The 19,357-nt window shown below is 40.4% G+C and overlaps 1 protein-coding gene across 3 annotated transcripts in view; it reads left to right on the forward strand.

Annotated features, from left to right (window-relative positions):
• Window positions 1–3,751: 3,751 nt before the first annotated feature.
• HEATR5A (HEAT repeat containing 5A) overlaps window positions 3,752–19,357 on the forward strand; it is a 95,717-nt gene continuing 80,111 nt past the window's right edge. For 2 of the 3 annotated variants that reach the window (XM_056133816.1, XM_056133817.1), the window contains exons 1-5: window positions 3,752–3,928; window positions 5,728–5,939; window positions 8,889–8,997; window positions 13,622–13,771; window positions 15,694–15,868. In XM_056133816.1, coding sequence (XP_055989791.1) covers window positions 3,803–3,928; window positions 5,728–5,939; window positions 8,889–8,997; window positions 13,622–13,771; window positions 15,694–15,868 — 772 coding nt within the window. In that variant the 5' untranslated portion in view covers window positions 3,752–3,802. The remainder of the gene's footprint in view (window positions 3,929–5,727; window positions 5,940–8,888; window positions 8,998–13,621; window positions 13,772–15,693; window positions 15,869–19,357) is intronic. The other variant, XM_056133818.1, reaches the window with a different exon arrangement.

Below are 19,357 nucleotides of genomic sequence, written 5' to 3' on the forward strand. Positions count from 1 at the left end.
AGAAGGCAGCTGGAATAGAGAAGGGATCACCAAGAAAATGAGGGTTGGAGTAATCGGTCTGGATGGGAGATGTGTGCTGAAAGCAGATAAAGGACCAAACATGATAACCTCTCAGTATCTATATTGCAAACCATAATGCCCAAAAGTAGAGAGAGAGTATGGGGAATATTGTCTGCTATGGAGGCAGTGGGAGGGTGGGAAATGGGTACACTGGGGATATTGGTGGTGGGGGAATGTGCACTGGTGGTGAGTGGGTGTTTGATAATTGGGTGATTGTAACTCAGACATGAAAGCTCGTAATTATATCTCACGGTGATTCAGTAAAAAAACCCTACACCCACCAATTGAATGCTCAATCAATAAAGAAAATATAAACAATTTCTAATACTATAAAAAATTAATCCCTATTTTATAGCTAATTTATTCACTTTCCCATTTGAAATTGAGTTGCAAATATCATGTTAATTTACTGATACATACTTGAACATGCATACTTGAACATGGGGCTGGAGCCATAGCACAACGGGTAGGGCATTTGCCTTGCACACAGCCAACTTGGCTAACCTGAGTTCTATTCCTCCACCCCTCTCAGAGAGCTCGGCAAGTTACTGAGAGTGTCTTGCCTGCACAGCAAAGCCTGGCAAGCTACCCATGATGTATTCTATGTGCCAAACACAGTAACAAGTGTCACAATGTTACTGGGCCCGTTTGAGCAAGTCCTTGAACAACCGGAGGACAGTGACAGTGATTGGAACATGCACGTCCTAAAAATAAAAATTTCTGTAACTACAGTGGAATCTTAAAAACTCTGTGTGTATATACTTCCTTTTATGTGGAAAGGCACTGATTTGTATACATGAATTTAAAAGAAAAATAAAAAACCAAGAACCTTCTCTGTCTTGTGATAATCTGCCACAACAGAAATGAACGTTACATTAGATTTTTATTGCTACAATCCCTATACAACATCATATAAATGCCTTGAAAAATTGTATGCTTTCACAACAAAGTTTAAAGAGATAAAGAGACTTAAAACTAGTTGAGGTGGGTCTCTTAAAAAATCTTTAAGTCTTGGGGGTATGGTGCCGCCAGCAGGTCAATATGTACCTGTGAGGCAAGTGCATCAGCAGCCTGATGGCCCCTTCAGACTTCCAGGTACCCCAAAATTGCTGCTGTGCCTTTGGCCAGACCCCAAAAACTTGGGGCAAAGTTTACCAAGAAAGTAAAAGGCCAAAAGTTAGGTATGTGGGAGACACACGCACAAACCACCTCCGGCTCAGCTATATAATTGGAGGCATGGCCTCTCTAGTTCCTGATTGAACTGCTTAATGGCCATGATTCCAGAGACTCAAAAACAATTCTCGAAAGCCAGCAGCTTTTGGCAGAAATGTGTCCGGTCCCTGCAGTAGGTTACCAGTGCTGGGCCACCCCAGGTGAGAAGAGGTTTTGTGTCTTGGCCTCTTCTCCCTGGCAGCCCAGTGGCCGCCATCCTCCAGAGGCCACTGGACAATCCAGTTTGGGCCCGCAGTGATGAGACATGAAAGGCCTCATGGGATGGGGGTAGAGCCGGTCCTTTCCTCCACACCCCAATGAGACCCCAACTCATCGCCCACGAATGGCCTCTCTGGCTCCTGATTAAGCTGCTTAACAGCCATGATACCAGAGACTCAGACACCAGTCTCGAAACCCATTGGCTTTTGGCAGAAATGCGTCCAGACCCCACAGTAGGTTACTGTCACCGGGGCACCCCAGGGGAGAAAGGGTGTTGTTCCTCCACCTGCTCCCCCTTGGTGGCTAGGTGGCCGTCATCCTTCAGAGGCCATTGGACAGTCAGGTTTGGGCCCACAATGACGAAACTTGTTAGGCCTCATGGGATGGGGGTGGAGCCAGTCCTGTTCTCCCCACCCCAACGAGACCCCTAGTCATTGCCCACGAACCGCCTCTCTGGCTCCTGATCAAGCTGCTTAACGGCCATGATCCCAGAGACTCAGAAACAAATCTCGAAACCCAGCGGCTTTTGGTAGAAATGCGTCCGGATCACGCAGTAGGTTACTGTTGGTAAGCCACCCCAGGGGGAAAGGGTGTTGTCCCTCCACCTGCTTCCCCCTGGCGTCTCGGTGGCCATCATCCTCCAGAGGCCATTGGACAGTCAGGTTTGGGCCCACAGTGATGAGACACGTGGGGTCTTGTGGGATGGGGGTGGAGCTGGCCCTTTACTCCCCACCCCAATAAGACCCCGAGTTGCCACCCATGAACGGCCTTTCTGGCTCCTGATCAAGCTGCTTAACAGCCATGATCCCAGAGATTTGGGAGCAAATCTTGGAACCCAGCAGGTTTTGGCAGAAATCCCTCCATATTTAAGTGTTAAAATTTTGGAATTTCAAAATCGTGCGGCCACTACTGCAGCCATGCAACATCATATGTTATTCACGACCAGCAATAGAAAACAAATTGTCTATGGTTGCCTTTTCAGCAGATCTGAGTGTTGGGGTAAAATCTCAAATGATAATGGTGGGTCTGGTGTCAAAATATTGAATGTGATCAAAGTAGAGAGCGAGTAATGTGGATACCATCTGCCCCACAGGTAGGGGGAGGGTGTGGGATGGGGTATACTGGGGTTGTGGGGGGTGGAGAATGGGCACTGGTGAAGGTACGGGTGTTTCATTGTATGACCGAAACTTAGACCCGAAAGCTTTGTAACTGCTTTCATGGTGATTCAATAAATAAAATTATAAAAAAGGGGAAAAAAAGTCAGGTGGAGTTCATGCCCAATTCAGTTAGCTAATCAGTGGCTGAATAAGTAGCAGTACTCCTACATAAAACAACAACAAAAAAATTTTTAAGTCTTTGTTAGTTTAGGGGAAAGAGATGCTAATGGGAATTCTGCTCCTGGTTTGGATTTCCAGGTAAATTACAACATGAATATCTGTATTTTATACCAAACCTCAGAAATGGCAAGCCTTATCATAGAATTAAGCTAGGAGGTATGACCATCTGGACATTTATTAGTATATTGACACATGTTACATACACTAATTTTACTATACACATACACTTTTTATGTGTGTATTTCAAAAATGAAAATCAAACATTTGAGAAATCTAACCTTAAAATTTTTAGAATTTTAATGGAATGTCTTTTCTTTTTAATGAACTTTTACATTTGAATGCTAGTAAAACTATTGTGTTGATTACGACTCAAGTGACGGTAGAGCATGTCTTGCATGTACAAAGTCCTAGATTTAACCCCAGGTATTGTAAAGCCCCTAACACCATGATTGTGGTCCCCACAACAATATATTTAAATATATGTGTACCTATACTTATATAGTAGTATATTTTGCCTCTTTGCTCTCTTGGAAAGGTATACAGACCATGAAGGGTGATTTCATGACAATATTAATAAGAATTATTGTATTTTAGTTTTACTCTAGGGCCACTATAAAAGATAAATACATTTAGTTATACTTTGTGTTCTTCATTTTGTGGATGGGCAGTGATTGGGCACAACTGGTGGCTTTCAGGGGCTACTCATAGCTCTGTGCTCAGGGAATACCCCTAACAGTTCCCCGGAAACTATGTATGGTGCTGGGGATTGAACCAGGGTCAGCTGCCTGCAAGATAAAACATCTTTCCCTTCAGCCATCTTTGTGCTCTTTGGGAGATTTCCATTATTACAAATGTCTGCCTTTATAACTGCTCTTTTTAAATACATTATTTTCCTCTATTACAGATTTTTCCTCAGATCTCTTCACTGAAGTTTAATGAGAAAAGTCCCAATCAGTTAGAATTTTCTACAAGGAATGGAATTAGCTCATAACTTACTGCTCAATGAAGATGCATACAGTCAACTAGGTGAAGTTCAGAAGGCAGAATTTATTTTTGACTGGCTCAGGTATTTGGAGAAGCTCTTGTTAGCAACCAGCAGGGTAGGTTAATTTCTAATAACTGGTTTTGATGTTCTTTTGTGTTTTGTTTGTTTGTGGCTTTGTCTTTTGGGCCACACCTGGTAGTGCTCAGAGGTAACTCCTGGTTCTGCACTCATGGTCACTCCTGGCAGGCATATATATTATATATAATGCCAGGGATAGAACCTGGGTCAAAAAGAACAGTCGTACGCACTGTACTATATCTCAATCCCCTCCTACAGCTTGTATTATGTCCATATGTATAAAACTGCTCGGTATTGTGCTAAAATAATATAGTATACTGATTTCACATATTATGGTATGAACTCTTAGGCTTGAGAAAGAGACTTAAGTGGATCGAGTATATGTTGTGCATAGGAGGCCTGGTTTCAGTGTCATCTGCTATCATATACTCAGCATCACTGGGAGAGACTCCTGAGTACAGAACTGGAGTGACCTAAACATTGCTGGGAGTGTACCTCCTCCCCCTCAAAAAAAACCCAGAAAAAGTATGAACTTTTTAAGATGAATACGAATTGAAGAGTATTTGAGAAAATATGTTCCCTTCCTAAAAGCACTTGGGTGTAGACAGAAGCTTATGAAGTGAATACGGAAAGAGAAAGTGATCATTTATACCCTTCACCTATATTCTTTCAGTAATTGTTAACATTATGCTATATTTGATCGACTGGAGTCTGAAGTGAAGTGGTATTTGTAATCTTACATAAATCTTTTTAAAATAAGGCTACTGTCTTATATAGTAATGACTGTACAATAAAAGACATTAATTGTGGAATCTTGGGTCGTTGCACCTGAATACCTTTAATCATATCTTTATTTTGATATGATAAAATATGATTATAATCATAGTATCTTTTTCTTTCAAAGAGCAGCAAGCAGATATTTTTATAAGCTTGTAAAATAGGAAACCACTAAACTTAGGGGAATATATTCAAGGTAAAAGGGTAGCCATTACAAGATCAGCTCCAGTTGCAGATTGTTAAGATTGCTGTTTATTTAGATATATGTACAAGGCAGAGGCTTAATGAAGATTTTTTAATTTAAATACAGAATTTGCTCAACCTTTTTTTTTTTTTTGCTTTTTTTGGGTCACACCGGCAATGCACAGGGGTTACTCCTGGGTCTTCACTCAGGAGTTACTCCTGGCGGTGCTCAGGGGACCATATGGGATGCTGGGAATCGAACCCGGGTTGGCCGTGTGCAAGGAAGATGCCCTACCCACTGAGCTATCACTCCAGCCCCCTTGACTTAACCTTTCAATCATAGCAAAGGTTTAGGGAAAAACAGAGCTCCTGTCTATAACAGACTCCATTATGTTTGTTTCACTGGGAATTTATATTTTAGAGATAGCAACAGGACAGTGAACTACCTGTTTGTGTGATGTGAAAACCTTCCGGCCAACTTTGTAATTTTTGCCAAAATAATTTTGCATTGTTCTAGATATTTTTTTAATTGTTCCTAAATATATGAAAGAAATATATTAGAGGATTACTTGTATTCGGGCTGGATCTATAGCACAGCAAGTAGGGCATTTGTCTTGCACGCAGCTGACCCAGGTTCAATTCCTACGCCCCTCTCGGAGAGCCCAGCAAGCTACTGAGAGTATCTCTCCTGCACAGCAAAGCCTGGCAAGCTACCCGTGACGTGTTTGATATGCCAAAAACTGTAACAATAAGTCTCACAATTTGTTGTGAAATTTTACTGGTGCCCACTCGATCAAATTGATGAACGAGAGGACAGTGCTACAGTGCAGTGCTACTTGTATTCACTTTGGATTGTCTCTTTTCTTACCTTTCTAGAATGATGTAAGAGAAAAACAGAAGATTCTTGTTGAACAGCTTCTATCCTTGTTGAACAGCTCCCCAGGGCCTCCTACCCGAAAACTCCTTGCTAAGAATCTAAGCATTCTCTATAGCATTGGAGACACATTCTCTGTCTATGAGACAATCGATAAGTGTAATGATCTTATTCGGAGCAAAGATGATTCTCCAAGCTATCTTCCCACTAAACTGTAAGTTAAACATGGAAATGGACCAAGACAAAATTGTTCTTCCTTGAGTCTTGTATAAAGAACCTGAACTGGGACCAGAAAAATAGCTCAAATTGCAGAACAAATTGTTGGCACATAACTGGCCCTGAGTTTGATCCCTGGCACCAAATGCATCCATACTACCAGCATTACTGGTTCCCTAACCCTTTTCCTTGAATTAGGCCCTGTTTGTTCCATGAGTGACCCCAGGCCAAGTGTTACCGATTTGGCACCTACTGTAGGGGAGGCGGTGGGGGGTAGAAGGGGGGACGAAGGAAGAAAAAAGAATTGTGATTCTTCTGAAACTGATTAAAAATTCAGCTGTACTAATTTTCTGTTTTTTTTTAAATTTTTATTAGTGAAACACCATGAGGTACAGTTGTAGACTTACAAATTTTTGTGCTTGGGTTTCAGTTATACAATGATTGAGTACCCATCCCTCCACAAGTGCCCATTCTCCACCTCCGGTGCTCCCAGTATCCCTCCCACCCCTCCATCCTCCCCATCCTACCCCACCCCTGTGGCAGTGCATTCTCTTTTTTTTCCTCTCTCCTTTTGGGTGCTGTGGTTTGCAAAAGAGGCATTGAGTGTTAATCATGTTCAGTCTATAGTCTGCTTTCAGCATGCATCTCCCATCCTGGGAGGATCCTCCCAACACCCTTTACTTGGTGCTCCCTTCTCTATCTGAGCTGCCTTCTCCCCCAGCATGTGCGGCTGGCCTCCAAGCCATGGAGTAAACCTCCTGGTACTTATATCAGCTACTCTTGGGTGTTAGTCTCCTATTTTGTTACAGCGGTAAGGCGTTTGCCTTGCACGCAGCCAACATGGCCGACCCGAGTTCGATTCCTCCGCCCCTCTCAGAGAGCCCGGCAAGCTACGGAGAGTATCTCACCTGCACGGCAGAGCCTGGCAAGCTCCCTGTGACGTATTCGATATGCCAGACACAGTAACAACAAAGTCTCCAATGGAGACGTTACTGGGCCCGCTCGAGCAAATCGATGATCAACGGGAGGGCCTTTACTTTGCTTACTTTATGTTCCCCAGATAAATGCAGTCTTTCTATGTCTGTCTCTCTCTTTCTGACTCATTTTGCTTAGCATGATACTTTCCAGGCAGTACCACTTGTATATAAATTTCATGACTTCATCTTTTCAGCACAATTTGTTAAAGAGGCTTTTCTTGCTCCACTTCACATTTCTTGCTCCCTTATCAAAGATTAGTGATCATATGTTTGGGGAGAGATGTCAATATATTCAACCCCATTCCATTGGTCTGCAGCTCTGCCTTTGTTCCAGTTTTAATTTTTACTCTAATTAATTTTTTAATAAAAATAGCCAACATTTTTCTTTTGGTGTCTTTTATTTTTTTTTTTTTGCAGTATTTCATCTTGAACTTAGGGCCCCCATACATGCAGAGCAAGTGCTTTACCATTGAGTTACAACCTCAGCCCTAAAAAACACCTTTAAAAAATATATTTCATGGTTTGCATGCAAGAGACCCAGGTTCTTCATATGTATATGAAGTATTTGAGATCCAGGGTAATAACTCACTTTAGTGGTAAAACACATTTCTTAACATATTTGAAGCTCTGAATTTGATCCTTTCTGAAAACTCAGCCTTGCCTCCCTGTCATGACCCTAAATGGACCCCAACACCCACATTTGTAGGAATTGTCCTGGACCCCTCCCAGCATCGTAGGGTCATGTTTTCAAGAATATGAAACAATGTATTTGAAATTTAGGTTTGAAAATCAAAACTATCCTGCTTAAATATTATCAGTAAGAATGTGATATTTTATATTTTAAGTTTTTTTGTTTGGACCTGATTTTGCTCAAGACTTACTCTCGGCTCTACTTAAAGATCACTTCTGGTGGGGTTTGGCAAATCATACGGGATGCCAGGTTCTAATCTGAGTCAGCCACATGCAAGGCAAGCATCTTACCCACTATACTATTACTCTGGCCCCCATAGTTCTTCATGTTTTTGATACTCTTTTAGCATATTAGTTTTTAGAAGTGGAATAAGTAGTAAACATCTACTTTTTAGATTTTCTAGTAAATAGAAAAATACTCAGTAATTTTATAGATATTTTTGTTGGTCTTAATTTGAATGTATAACTAAATGTACTTTTTTTAATAAAATTTTCAGATTTCATAAAAAAATTAAGAATAGTTTTTCTTGGTTTTTATCTTTGTTTTTATTTTTCGGCCACACCTAAATAAAGTTCTGGCCATCACCAAACGGTGATGCTTAGAAGTTTCTTCTTGCAGTGCTCAGGTGCCTTGTAGTGCTGGGAATCAAACTGGTAGCTTCTGGATTCAAAGTTTTCACTATTTGCGAGATCTCCCTTGCTATTTTTTTTCTTTCTCTTTTGTGGGGTTCTTTTTGTAAACTCCTTTTGTCTTGTTTTCTATTTTCATTGTCAGGGTCAAACTCAGTGATCCTCACATGCAAAGAAGGCAGGAATTTAACTACATTCTCTTCTGTTTTAGGGACTGTACCTGGCAGTGCCCAGCATGTACTCCTGGTACTGGGGCTGCTCCTTTTGGGACTTGTGTAATCATATAGTCCCAGGGCTTGAACGCAGGCCTCCACTGTTCAACTCCAGTCTGCTGAGCTCAATGTCTCTGGCCCTCTCTGTTCTTTTACAAGGAGGACAATATTTGATTGTATCAACGTTCAGTACCATAATATATTTTCAGAATTTTGTTTTATAAAATGTATGGAATGAGATGTTTGGGTTAATATTTAGATTATTTAAGATCAGTTCATCCTTTTAAAGTTCTTGTCATTTAAGTGTAAGTTTTTTTATTCATTTGAGTGTCTTATCAGTTTATAGGATTGCATTAGGGGAAATTTTATTTTTTAATCACCTTTCATATTTCTGAATCTTTCACCCATCACTAATTTCTAACCTAAATGTTGTTTCAGTGCTGCTGTGGTGTGTTTGGGTTCCTTGTACAAGAAGTTGGGTAGAGTGCTGGGTAACACCTTTACTGATACCTTGGGGAATATTCTTAAAGCTATGAAGAGTGCTGAGGTAAGTAATTACAAGTTTAAAAGACTAAAAGGAGTATTTTGGGGGCTAGAGTGATTGTACAGCTTGATGGAGCTCTTGCTTTGCACACAGCTGATGAGGGTTCGGATCCTCAGCATCCCTCATGGTCCTCCAAGCACCACTGTAAGTGATTCCTATGTGTAGAGCCAGAAGTATCCCCCAAGCATTGCTGAATGTGACCCAAAAAACAAACAAAAAAGTATTTTATAGAGTTTTGGCCAGTAAAAGACCTTTATAAATAATGTACATGTGCATGATATAAATATATAAAGTATTTCTTGGTGTTCCATGTATCTCTTACTGTGTTGTGATTTTAGGTAGAAAGCAATCATGAAAAAGAGTTTTGCATATTCAGATAAATCCACATGGGCAAAAACTAGGTATTTTCCTGGAAGACCCAATTCCTTCCCCTTGCCTCATTTTTTTTTATTTGATACCACTTTGTACCAAGAACCTCACTATATAATTGGAACTATAAAGATATACTTGTGGATGAATTAGTATTATACTAGCATTAGAAGGGAAAAGGTATATAATCTGATGGAAACAAGTGTGGAGGATGTAGGTATGATAGGCTCTGGATCTCCTTTATTGCAGGGGATTGTGGAGGGAGTATATTCTTAGCCTCATTGATCTTGGCACCATCACTGGGGAATGCCCTTATTTTTTTTAATCTGTTTCTTCATTTGTCCTCTTAGATAACCATGATCTCCTTCCGGTTGTAGTTTTTTTGTTTTAGCATATGTACACATAAAAGAGAAATCACCCTGTCCTTCCTACACCTCAGAAAAGATTTTACTCATCAGTTTGAATTATAGGTATTTCATTTGCATGTTCATACATCAAAATTTTGAAAAGTATGTTTCAATAATATTTAAAGATAATAACTTAGCTCCTTTATATAGAAAACTCCCATCTAAATTTCTTACCTGATTTGGAAAAACTGTAGAACAAATTAGAAATAATTTCAGACTTTGGCACATATTTTCAAAATGATACGGAAAAATTCAAATGTGAAATGCATTAAGTTTTAAGAAGAATAGAGCACTTTCAGGTACCCCAAAATTGCTGCTGTGACTTTGGCCAGACCCCAACAACTTGGGAAAAGTTTACCGAAAGTAAATGGCCAAGGGGAGAGAAAAAAAAAAGTAAATGGCCAAAAGTTAGGTATGTGGGAGACACACCCACAAACCACCTCCGGCTCAGCTATCTAATTGGAGGCAAGGCCTCTCTGGCTCCTGATCGAACTGCTTAACAGCCATGATCTCAGAGACTCAAAGACAAATCTCGAAAGCCAGCGGCTTTTGGCAGAAATGCCTCCAGTCCCCACAATGGGTTACTGGCACCGGACCACCCCAGGGGGGATAGGCTGCTATCCCTCTGCCTGCTCCCCCTTGGCGTCTCTGTGGCCACCATCCTCCAGAGGCCACTGGACAGTCTGGTTTGGGCCCGCAGTGACGAGATACATGGGGCCTTACGGGATGGGGGTGGAGCCGGCCCTTTCCTCCCCGCCCCAATGAGACCCCCAGTCACCGCCCACGAAAGTCCTCTCTGGCTCCTGTTCAAGCCATTTAATGACCATGATCCCAGGGACTCAGAAACAAATCTCAGAACCCAGCAGCTTTTGGCTGAAATGCGTCCGTACCCCATAGTAGGTTACTGTCGCCAGGCCACCCCAGGGGGGAAAGGGCCGGCTGTCCCTCCACCTGCTCCCCCTTGGTGGCTCGGAGACCGCCATCCTCCAGAGGCCATTGGACAGTTAGGTTTGGGCCCACAGTGATGAGACACATGGAGCCTCACGTGATGGGGGTGGAGCTGGCCCTTTCCTCCCCACCCTAACGAGACCCCCAGTCACTGCCCATGAAAGGCCTCTCTGGCTCCTGATCAAGCTGCTTAACTGCCATGATCCAAGGAGACTAAGGAATAAATCTAGGAACCCAGCAGGTTTTAGCAGAAATCCCTCCAGATTTCAGTGTCAAAATTTCAGAATTCCAAAATCGCGCAGCCACTATTGCAGCCACGTGACATCATATATTATTAATAACCAGCAATAGAAAGCAAATTGTCTACTGTTGCCTTTTCAGCAGGTCTGATTGTTGGGATAAAATCTCAAATAATAATGGTGGGTCTGATGTTGAAATATTAAATGTAATCAAAGCAGAGAGAGAATAATGTGGAAATCATCTGCCCCACAGGTAGGGGGAGGGTGTGGGATGGGGGTATATTGGGGGTTTTGCTGGTGGAAAATGGGCACTGGTGAAGGGACGGATGTTTCATTGTATGACCGAGACTTAAACCCGAAAGCTTTGTAACTGCTCTCACGGTGATTCAATAAATAAAATTATAAAAAAGGGAAAAAAAGTAAGGTGGAGTTCATGCCGAATGCGATCAGCCTAATCAATGGCTGAATAAATAGCAGTACTCCTACATTTTAAAAAAAAATTGGAGCTCATGCAAGAATTTCCAAAATTCAGGTCTGTACCATAAAACTGATGAATTTATGCAGTGTGTCACTTCTCACAGGCAGTTTTCTAAAAATTGTGATTCAGAAGAGAGTAATAATAAAAGTGTTTTTTTTTAATTCATATACTTTTAGGAACCTTTATTACTGAAATATGAAAACTATAAACTTTTTTCTTACAACTCCATTGATTAAGCTAGAATATTTTTTGCTCCATGGTAAATAGGATTACTGTGTAGATCTCGGAAACTAGTTATTTCTAAATATTTAATTATTTCTAAATTATTTGTAAATATTGCTTCCCTACTTATTTTCAAGTGTGACAATTTTCTGGTGCTATCACAAGGAATTCTACCTTTGATAGATTATTCATCACTGGTAGACAACTTACTAAATTGCATTAAAATGAAATTCATAAGTATCCCATCAGCACTCTTTTTTTTTTTTTTTGGTTTTGGGGGGCAAAACCTAGCAGTGCTCAGAGCTTACTCCTGGCTCTGTGCTCAGAGATCACTCCTGGCAGTGCTTGGGGGACCATATGTGGTACAAAGAATGTAACCTGGGTCAACCGTATGCAAGGTAAACGCCTTACTCACTGTACTAGCTCTTTGGACCAGCATTCATTTTGTTATGTCACCTATAATTACTATTGAACTCCTTTGAACAAAGATAAATTAGCAACTTTAAAATGAAAATAATACCTGATGTTCATCTTTTTCTTACTCTGATTTTATTTACATAGCTCTGCAGAGACCTGAGCTATGGATTATTTGGGAGCATGTAGTAAAACATGAGTAATGCAAAGTCCCTATCTCTTATATGTTTACTATGTACTAAGCACCATGTTTACACTATGTATGTATGTATAATTTTTAAACACTTTGCCCACAGAGGCTTTTTTTTCCTCCTACTGGCTTTGTGAGGTTTTATTTCTTTTTCTTTTTTTTTTTCTTTTTTTCAGAGGGGAGGTTTGGTCTACACCTGATGGTGTTCAGGGGTTACTCCCAGTGACGCTGGGGGGACCATGTGGTGCTGGGAATTGAACTGCATGCAAGGCAAGGCTCTTAATCATGCTATTATCTTTCTGGCCCCTTAACTTAATTTTTTTGATGAAAAAATAAATAAGAGCAAATTAAAGTCACATGCTAAAAAAGTGTCACAGCCAAGATTCAACCCAATGTATTAAATCCAAAGCCCAAACTTTTAACATACAAGTTAAATTTCTTGTACCAGTAGATGATATGTATGTCTGTTTAGCGGGTACTGTGTATCAGTAGTAGATACTGTATATAACTTGAGAGGTTGGCAGATCCTGTGTACTTCCTTTACTATCTCCTATTGAAGCAATTATTTATTAAATGCTTACCCACATACTGACTTATTTTCTGGTTATTCATGATCATATCAGCTCTGGATTTGTATTATGTTAAAATATACACATACGCAGAGTACTTTGCAAGTTAGTAAACGTTTCATAAAATAGCATCCATTAATGTTTGTTTCTCTTTTGAGTAGAGGACCCTCCAAGCAATGCTCAGAAGGCATGGGCACCACTCCTAGTTATACTTAGCGACTCAGGCAGATGGATCAATGCCGGGGCCTGAGGATTTAGAGCTGCTTTGACCTAGTGGTGGTGGGGGCCTCCAGACCCTATGCTTGACTTTATCTAACAGTGCTTGGTGGGACCATTTTGTGTTCTGGATGGAACTTGGTCTTTGTACATGCACTTGTGCAGAGCATGTGCTTCTGACCCTTGAGCTGTCTCCTCACCCTCCCTTTTGTCCATTAATTGCTGTGAAAGTATACTGGGTGCACACAGCTAGAGATAAAGGTCCACTGGAGGGGTTCTCACAACCTTCGACCTTCGGTATTCAGGACAGCCTTAAGGGCCACACCCAGGGTGCTGGGTTGGGGGCATGAGGTGCAGGGATTAAAGCCAGGTCCACACAGGCGAAACACATTCTGCTACTTGAGTCATTTTGCTGGCTCCCTTGCTGTTTCCTAATGTCAGATTTGGTTGGTTGATTGGTGTAGTAATCTTACTATGTCTCTACTATAAGGGAAACTGCAGTGTTTAGTGCAGTTCTTTACAAGTAAATTGGCGAATTATTTTCTATTGTCTACCTTTTTTCCCCTCTCTGATAGTCTCAAGGTCGCTATGAGATTATGCTGAGTCTGCAGAATATACTGAATGGACTGGGACCTGCTGCTGCACCTTGCCACAGAGATATTTATAAAGCTGCTCGAACCTGTTTAACAGATAGATCCATGGCTGTTCGTTGTGCTGCTGCAAAGGTGAAATGGTCTGATAAATAGATTTTTCTAAGTATTAATATAAAGGAAATTAAAATGGGCCAGAGAACTAGTTCAATGAGCTAAACACATGCTAGCATGCAGGAAGCCCCAGTGTAATCCCTGGCACTGCGTGGTGACCCAGACACCACCAGGAGTGACCCCTGAGCACAGCGTCAGAGGTATCCCCTGATTACCATGGGGCATGACCCAAAAATACTAAAGGGGAAAAAATAAAACAGGGCAGTTTATTCCTGTAACAACTAGTAGTCATCATAGAGATACAGTCTTGGTACTGATCTTGAGCTCATTTAACATATGAAAAACTGAAGTCCAGAGAATCAATGCAGATTGTGGAAGGCTCTTCAGATAGTAACATTCAGTTAGGAGGTTTGAATTAGTTTCCAGACTCTTTAAGTATTCATCCCACTCTGTTGTGCCTTCTGTCTCTAGTTGTATAAACTTAAGTTTACATGTAATTGTCACAATATTGAAAGTTTGTTTATATTTGGGGAGTTTTGTATATTTAAATTTTTAAAAAATTTTTTGTTTTGGGGCCACACCCAGTGCTGTTCTGGACTCCTGGCTCTGTGCTCAGGGATCACTCCTGGCAGACCAGGTTGTATGCATGTGAGGCAAATGTATTAAATGTATTATCTCTGACCCCCTATGTTTGTTTTCGTTTTGGGGATCACTACCTAGTGGTTCTTCACACATACTCCTGGCTCTACACCCAGGGCTCACTGGAATACAGGGGAAAGAACCTTGGTCAGCCTTGTGCAAGGCCAGTGCTCTACTTGCTATACTTTTATACTGGCCCACCCCTTTATTTTTTGTTTTAGTCAAGACTTTTTTTTTCTTTTTATTTAGGGGGACCCCTCCAAGCATTGTTCAGGAAGTCTGGGTGCCCCAGTAGCGATTCTTGGCCAACCGGGTGTTGGTACAATGTGAGGGCACAATATTGCAGTGCTGCTTGGATTCTATGATGCCAGGGATTACCTGGGCTGCTCTAGCAGTGTTGGGGGCCTCTAGGATTGTACTCAGCAGTGCTCTGGGGACCATGTGGTGGCGGTAGATATGAAACTCAGGTCCAGGTGCATGCTAGGTATTTGTACTTGCTCCTAGCTCCAGTATATTCGTAACATTATTGGTTAAGAGATGGAGGGATAGTATAGGGATTAAGACATGCCTTGCATGCAGCTGACTCCAGTGCAATTCCTGGCATCACACGGTCCCCTAAGAGTTGCAGGATATAACCCATAAAGCCCAAGATTGCTTTTAGGGTGACACTGGGTTCTCCTTAGGGCTACTTCTGAGCCCAGGCAGCTTTTGATCCTTGGGCCTAACATTGAACCCTGGCCTGGGCGGCCAAGAATTATTGGGAATTGCTCTTGGGATCCTTGAGCACTGCTTGCACAGTAAATTTTATTTACATCGTGGTTGTTCTTACCAAGAGATAGCTTTTAAAGACATTTCTCTATCTCTCTCTTTTTTTTTTTTGCTTTTTGGGTCATACTCGGCAATGTACAAAGGTTACTCCTGACTCTGCACTCAGGAATTACTCCTGGCATTGCTGGGGGACGATATGGGATGCTGGGAATCGAATCTGCATTGACCGCATACAAGGCAAACGCCTTACCTGCTGTGCTGTCGCTCCAGCCCCTAAAGACATTTTTCATGGATTTGCTTCCCTCCTTTGTGGAATTAATTATACATTGTTTTATGTAGATTAATTTGTATGACTTTCAATTAGCATTTATTGTTTCTGCCGTTATTATTCAGATAGTTTTGGATTTGTATTATTTTCTTAGATCTTGATACTTTCTGCAACTTGAATAAATCTGAGCTTGTCGGATATGTTTAGTTATTCATTAGTGTTTTGGTTTTTTCTTTTTTTGTTGTTCTTTTTTTTTTCAATTGAATAGTGTCTCCTTGAACTTCAGAATGAGGCCGTCTTTATGTGGAGTACAGACTTGGACAGTGTGGCTACATTATGTTTTAAATCCTTTGAAGGTTCTAATTATGATGTGCGGATTTCAGTTTCAAAACTTCTAGGCACGGTGTTGGCTAAAGCTTTAATTTCTAAACATCCAGGAGCAGGTAAATTCATATATTTATTTTTAGAACATCTTTTAGTATTATTTTTCTCAGTTGATTAAAACAAACATAACAATATTGCTTCCCATTATTCCTTTTGAAGTAGCAGAGTATATATCAATTTTAATTTGTAAACATTGCTGAAGATCTCAAGTTTTTATTTTAAAAAATTGAGCGGATCACGGGAGATAACAGAACTGTTAGCAACAGTAAATTCAAGTTGTTCCTCCTTGCCCTTTTTTACTTGTCTTTTTAGGATCTCGGTTTTCCTTCCTCTTCTCTGGAAATTCTAATTCAGTCTTCTTTGAGATTCCTGTCTTCTGGAAATTCTAATTCAGTCTTCTTTGAGATTCCTGTCTTATAGAAAAGACCCAAGCCTAGTAGTTGGTTTTACATGTGTTCAGTCTCTTGATGAAATCCAAATCTCATGGTTGTAACATCATCTATTTATCAAAGGTGCCTGGAGTTTTTTACATATACGTGATTTGGGCCACACCAGTACCAAGGCAGCATGCAATGCAAGTGCCTTAACCCCTGTAATATCTCTCCGGTCCCTGGATTTAAATCTATAGCTTGTTGTTCTCTCCAGAGTGCCAGACTTTCATATCCAACTGCCATGTGATATCTCTATTTGGATGTCTAGTCATGTTCCATTTAAATTGTCCTAAAATGAACTCATGATCACCTTTCCCACATACATATACAAACCTGCTTTATGTAAATTTTGCTAATCTAATTTGATGACAGTTCTGTCCTTGTAGGTTTTCAAACTAAAGATAGTAAAGTTACCTTTGACTCCTTACCCTACATTCAATATCTGTTCTGTTGGGTAGTCTTATATATATTGGGAGTCCTTGGAGAAATGGCTACTTCTGTAGTCAGGGTAGTGGCAAGTCTAAAGAGGAGTATGGAATATCTTATGCTAAAAACTATAATCAGCTTCCACTAGCCAGCTCACTGAAGACATTGCAATTGGTGGAATAGTTCATAATCTAATAAGTGAAAAGTGAATATGAGTGCATACTGAAAACAAGTAAGAAGAGAAGAGAAGCCCTGTCTTATGATAGAAAGTTAATAAATTCAAGTGGAATAGACATTAAATCTATTAGCAGTCAATGTTACAATTCCTTATGCAGCTAGGAATCTTATTACATTCTTGATAATTAATGAGTTACAGGATACTGGTATTGTCTTAAAATATCACCATCCAGTTTGCATGGTTAACTACAAAGAGGTAAATGGCATTTTGTAGTGGACCATCTGGTTGACCTAACCTTATTCACTTATTCAGATTATTAACAACATAAGGAAAGACTGACTTTATGCCTGGCAATACTTAAATATATATATGATATATTTGAATTATGAAAGTATATATATTTGTCACCGTGACTTATAATACCATTGTTAGGGTTTCATAAGTACAAAGTTCCAACCCTTTCCACCAGTACACTTCCCTACACCATTATCTCAGTCCCTTACAGCCCCAGAAGTATACCCTTCTTTCTCCCAAGCTCCCTGCCTTCTCCATACCAAGATAAGCTCAGTTACGTAGACCAGTTTTCTGGTTCTGTTGCTTTTGGTCATCTGTGTTCCCTTACTGTGCTTCTTAATAGCCCATTATGAAAGAGATCTTCTGAATGACTTCACTTGGCATGATTTCCTCCAGTTCTTTCCACAAAGGAACAGACTGCATCACTTCATTTTTTTCTTATGGCCTAGTAGTATTCTGTTGTGTACATGTACCATAGTCTCTTTATTCAGTCATCTGTTCTTGGACCCTTGGTATTAAAAAAAAAAAAGTGAAAAGAATAAAGGATAATATGCAGACTCTAGCTGAAGGATATATGGGAGTTTATTACACAATTCTTGCAGCTTTTTTGTAACTTCAAAAAAATTCTTATAAAACAAATGTATAAAAATATCCAGACAAGGATCATTGTACCACCTTGATTCAAGCAAGCAAAGAAATACCTCTTTCTTGTCTCTTTGCTTAAATGACTAAGTTGCTCCTGATGTGCTTCTCTGCTTCTGTCTCTGCATACTCTATTCTATAGTCTTATTGCATCATTGCAGGAAAATGACCATATTTCTTCTTTTCTCAAGATTGCCAAAGGCACCTCACTTCACTCATCAGTTATGCAGTCTATAAGATTATTTGTCTTTTGTTCTCTCCCACTTTTATATTCTGACCTGCCTCATTCTAGATCTCTTCACTGATCTGTACACATCGCTCTGCCTGAAGTCACTAGGCATTATATCCCACCTCAAGGCCTTTTTGCCTTTGCTCTTTACTCTGCCTTGAACTCTTCTCCAGATATCCCCATTCCTGATTCCCTCACTACTCTCAAACGGTCTTTAAGGTCCCCTCTTTTCAGAGCTGGAGAGATAGATAGCTTAACAGGCTGGAGCAACTACTTCGTATGTAGGAGATGAGTGTTCAGTCATCAGCATTGCAGGAGTGGTCACAAGCATAAGCAGAGAGCCAGCGTGGCTTCTGGGCACTGCTAGGTGTGGCCCCAAAACAAAGAGACCTGTCAAAGATTCTCTCTCTCATTTTGTCTCTCTCCCTTTCCCCCTCTCTTGCCCCCTCCCTTTCTCACCCTGCCACCCCCATAATTTTTTTTTTCCTTATTTGCTTTGTGGTACTGAGGATCAAATCTGGAAGTTCACATATATGAGTCATTTGCTATGTCATTGAAACACAGCCCTGGCTCAAAAAAATCCCACCCTGTACTTAAAATCCCAAACACCATTTTTACCAACACGAGAAATCCTGACCTCATTTTTTTTGCATGCTTTAAATTCTTGTTTAACATATTGTAATACATACTTTGTGACTAAATCTACTGTTGTCTCACCTCCTTTGAACTGATGAGTCATCAAGAAATGGATTTTGTATTATTCACTGTTCTCCCAAATGTCAGTGTAAACATTATTTGCTTCTGGTGGCTATTTCCATCTTAATTTTAGTTAATAAGATTGCTTCTCCACTGTATATATCTTAAGTTGATAAATAAGGGTCAGAGCCTGTGACCACTTTTCAAAGGAATGAAAGGGAGGAAACAGATCCATGATTTTTGTGGTTTATTTGGTGGCAGTTGTTTAGTTTGGGAGCCACAATCGGCAGTGCTCAGGGCTTACTACTGATTTTGCTCAGGATCACTCCTCAGGTTGGGCTCAGAGGACCAGAGATCATATCTAGGTTGGCCACTTGTAAGGCTGCACCTTAATCAAATTATAATCTTTCTGGCCCCCCCTGTTGGTTTTTTAGCATGTTTTGTTTTTAAGAGAGAGTATTTTTTCTTTGATATTCACAGGTAAAAGACTTTTCTGTATCAATTCTGCAGTATATAGACAAATATTCTACCTGTATTCTATTTCTTATAGCCTATGACAGATTGAATTGTTATATTGAGTTTTGATTTCTTCAGTGACTAAGGGAATTTTAAAAAGTGTTACTTGCTATTGAGAATTTTAAAATGTAGAACA

Source organism: Sorex fumeus, unplaced genomic scaffold (assembly GCF_029834395.1).
Source record: "Sorex fumeus unplaced genomic scaffold, SorFum_2.1 ptg000098l, whole genome shotgun sequence".
In the NCBI taxonomy this organism is placed as follows: Eukaryota; Metazoa; Chordata; class Mammalia; order Eulipotyphla; family Soricidae; genus Sorex; species Sorex fumeus.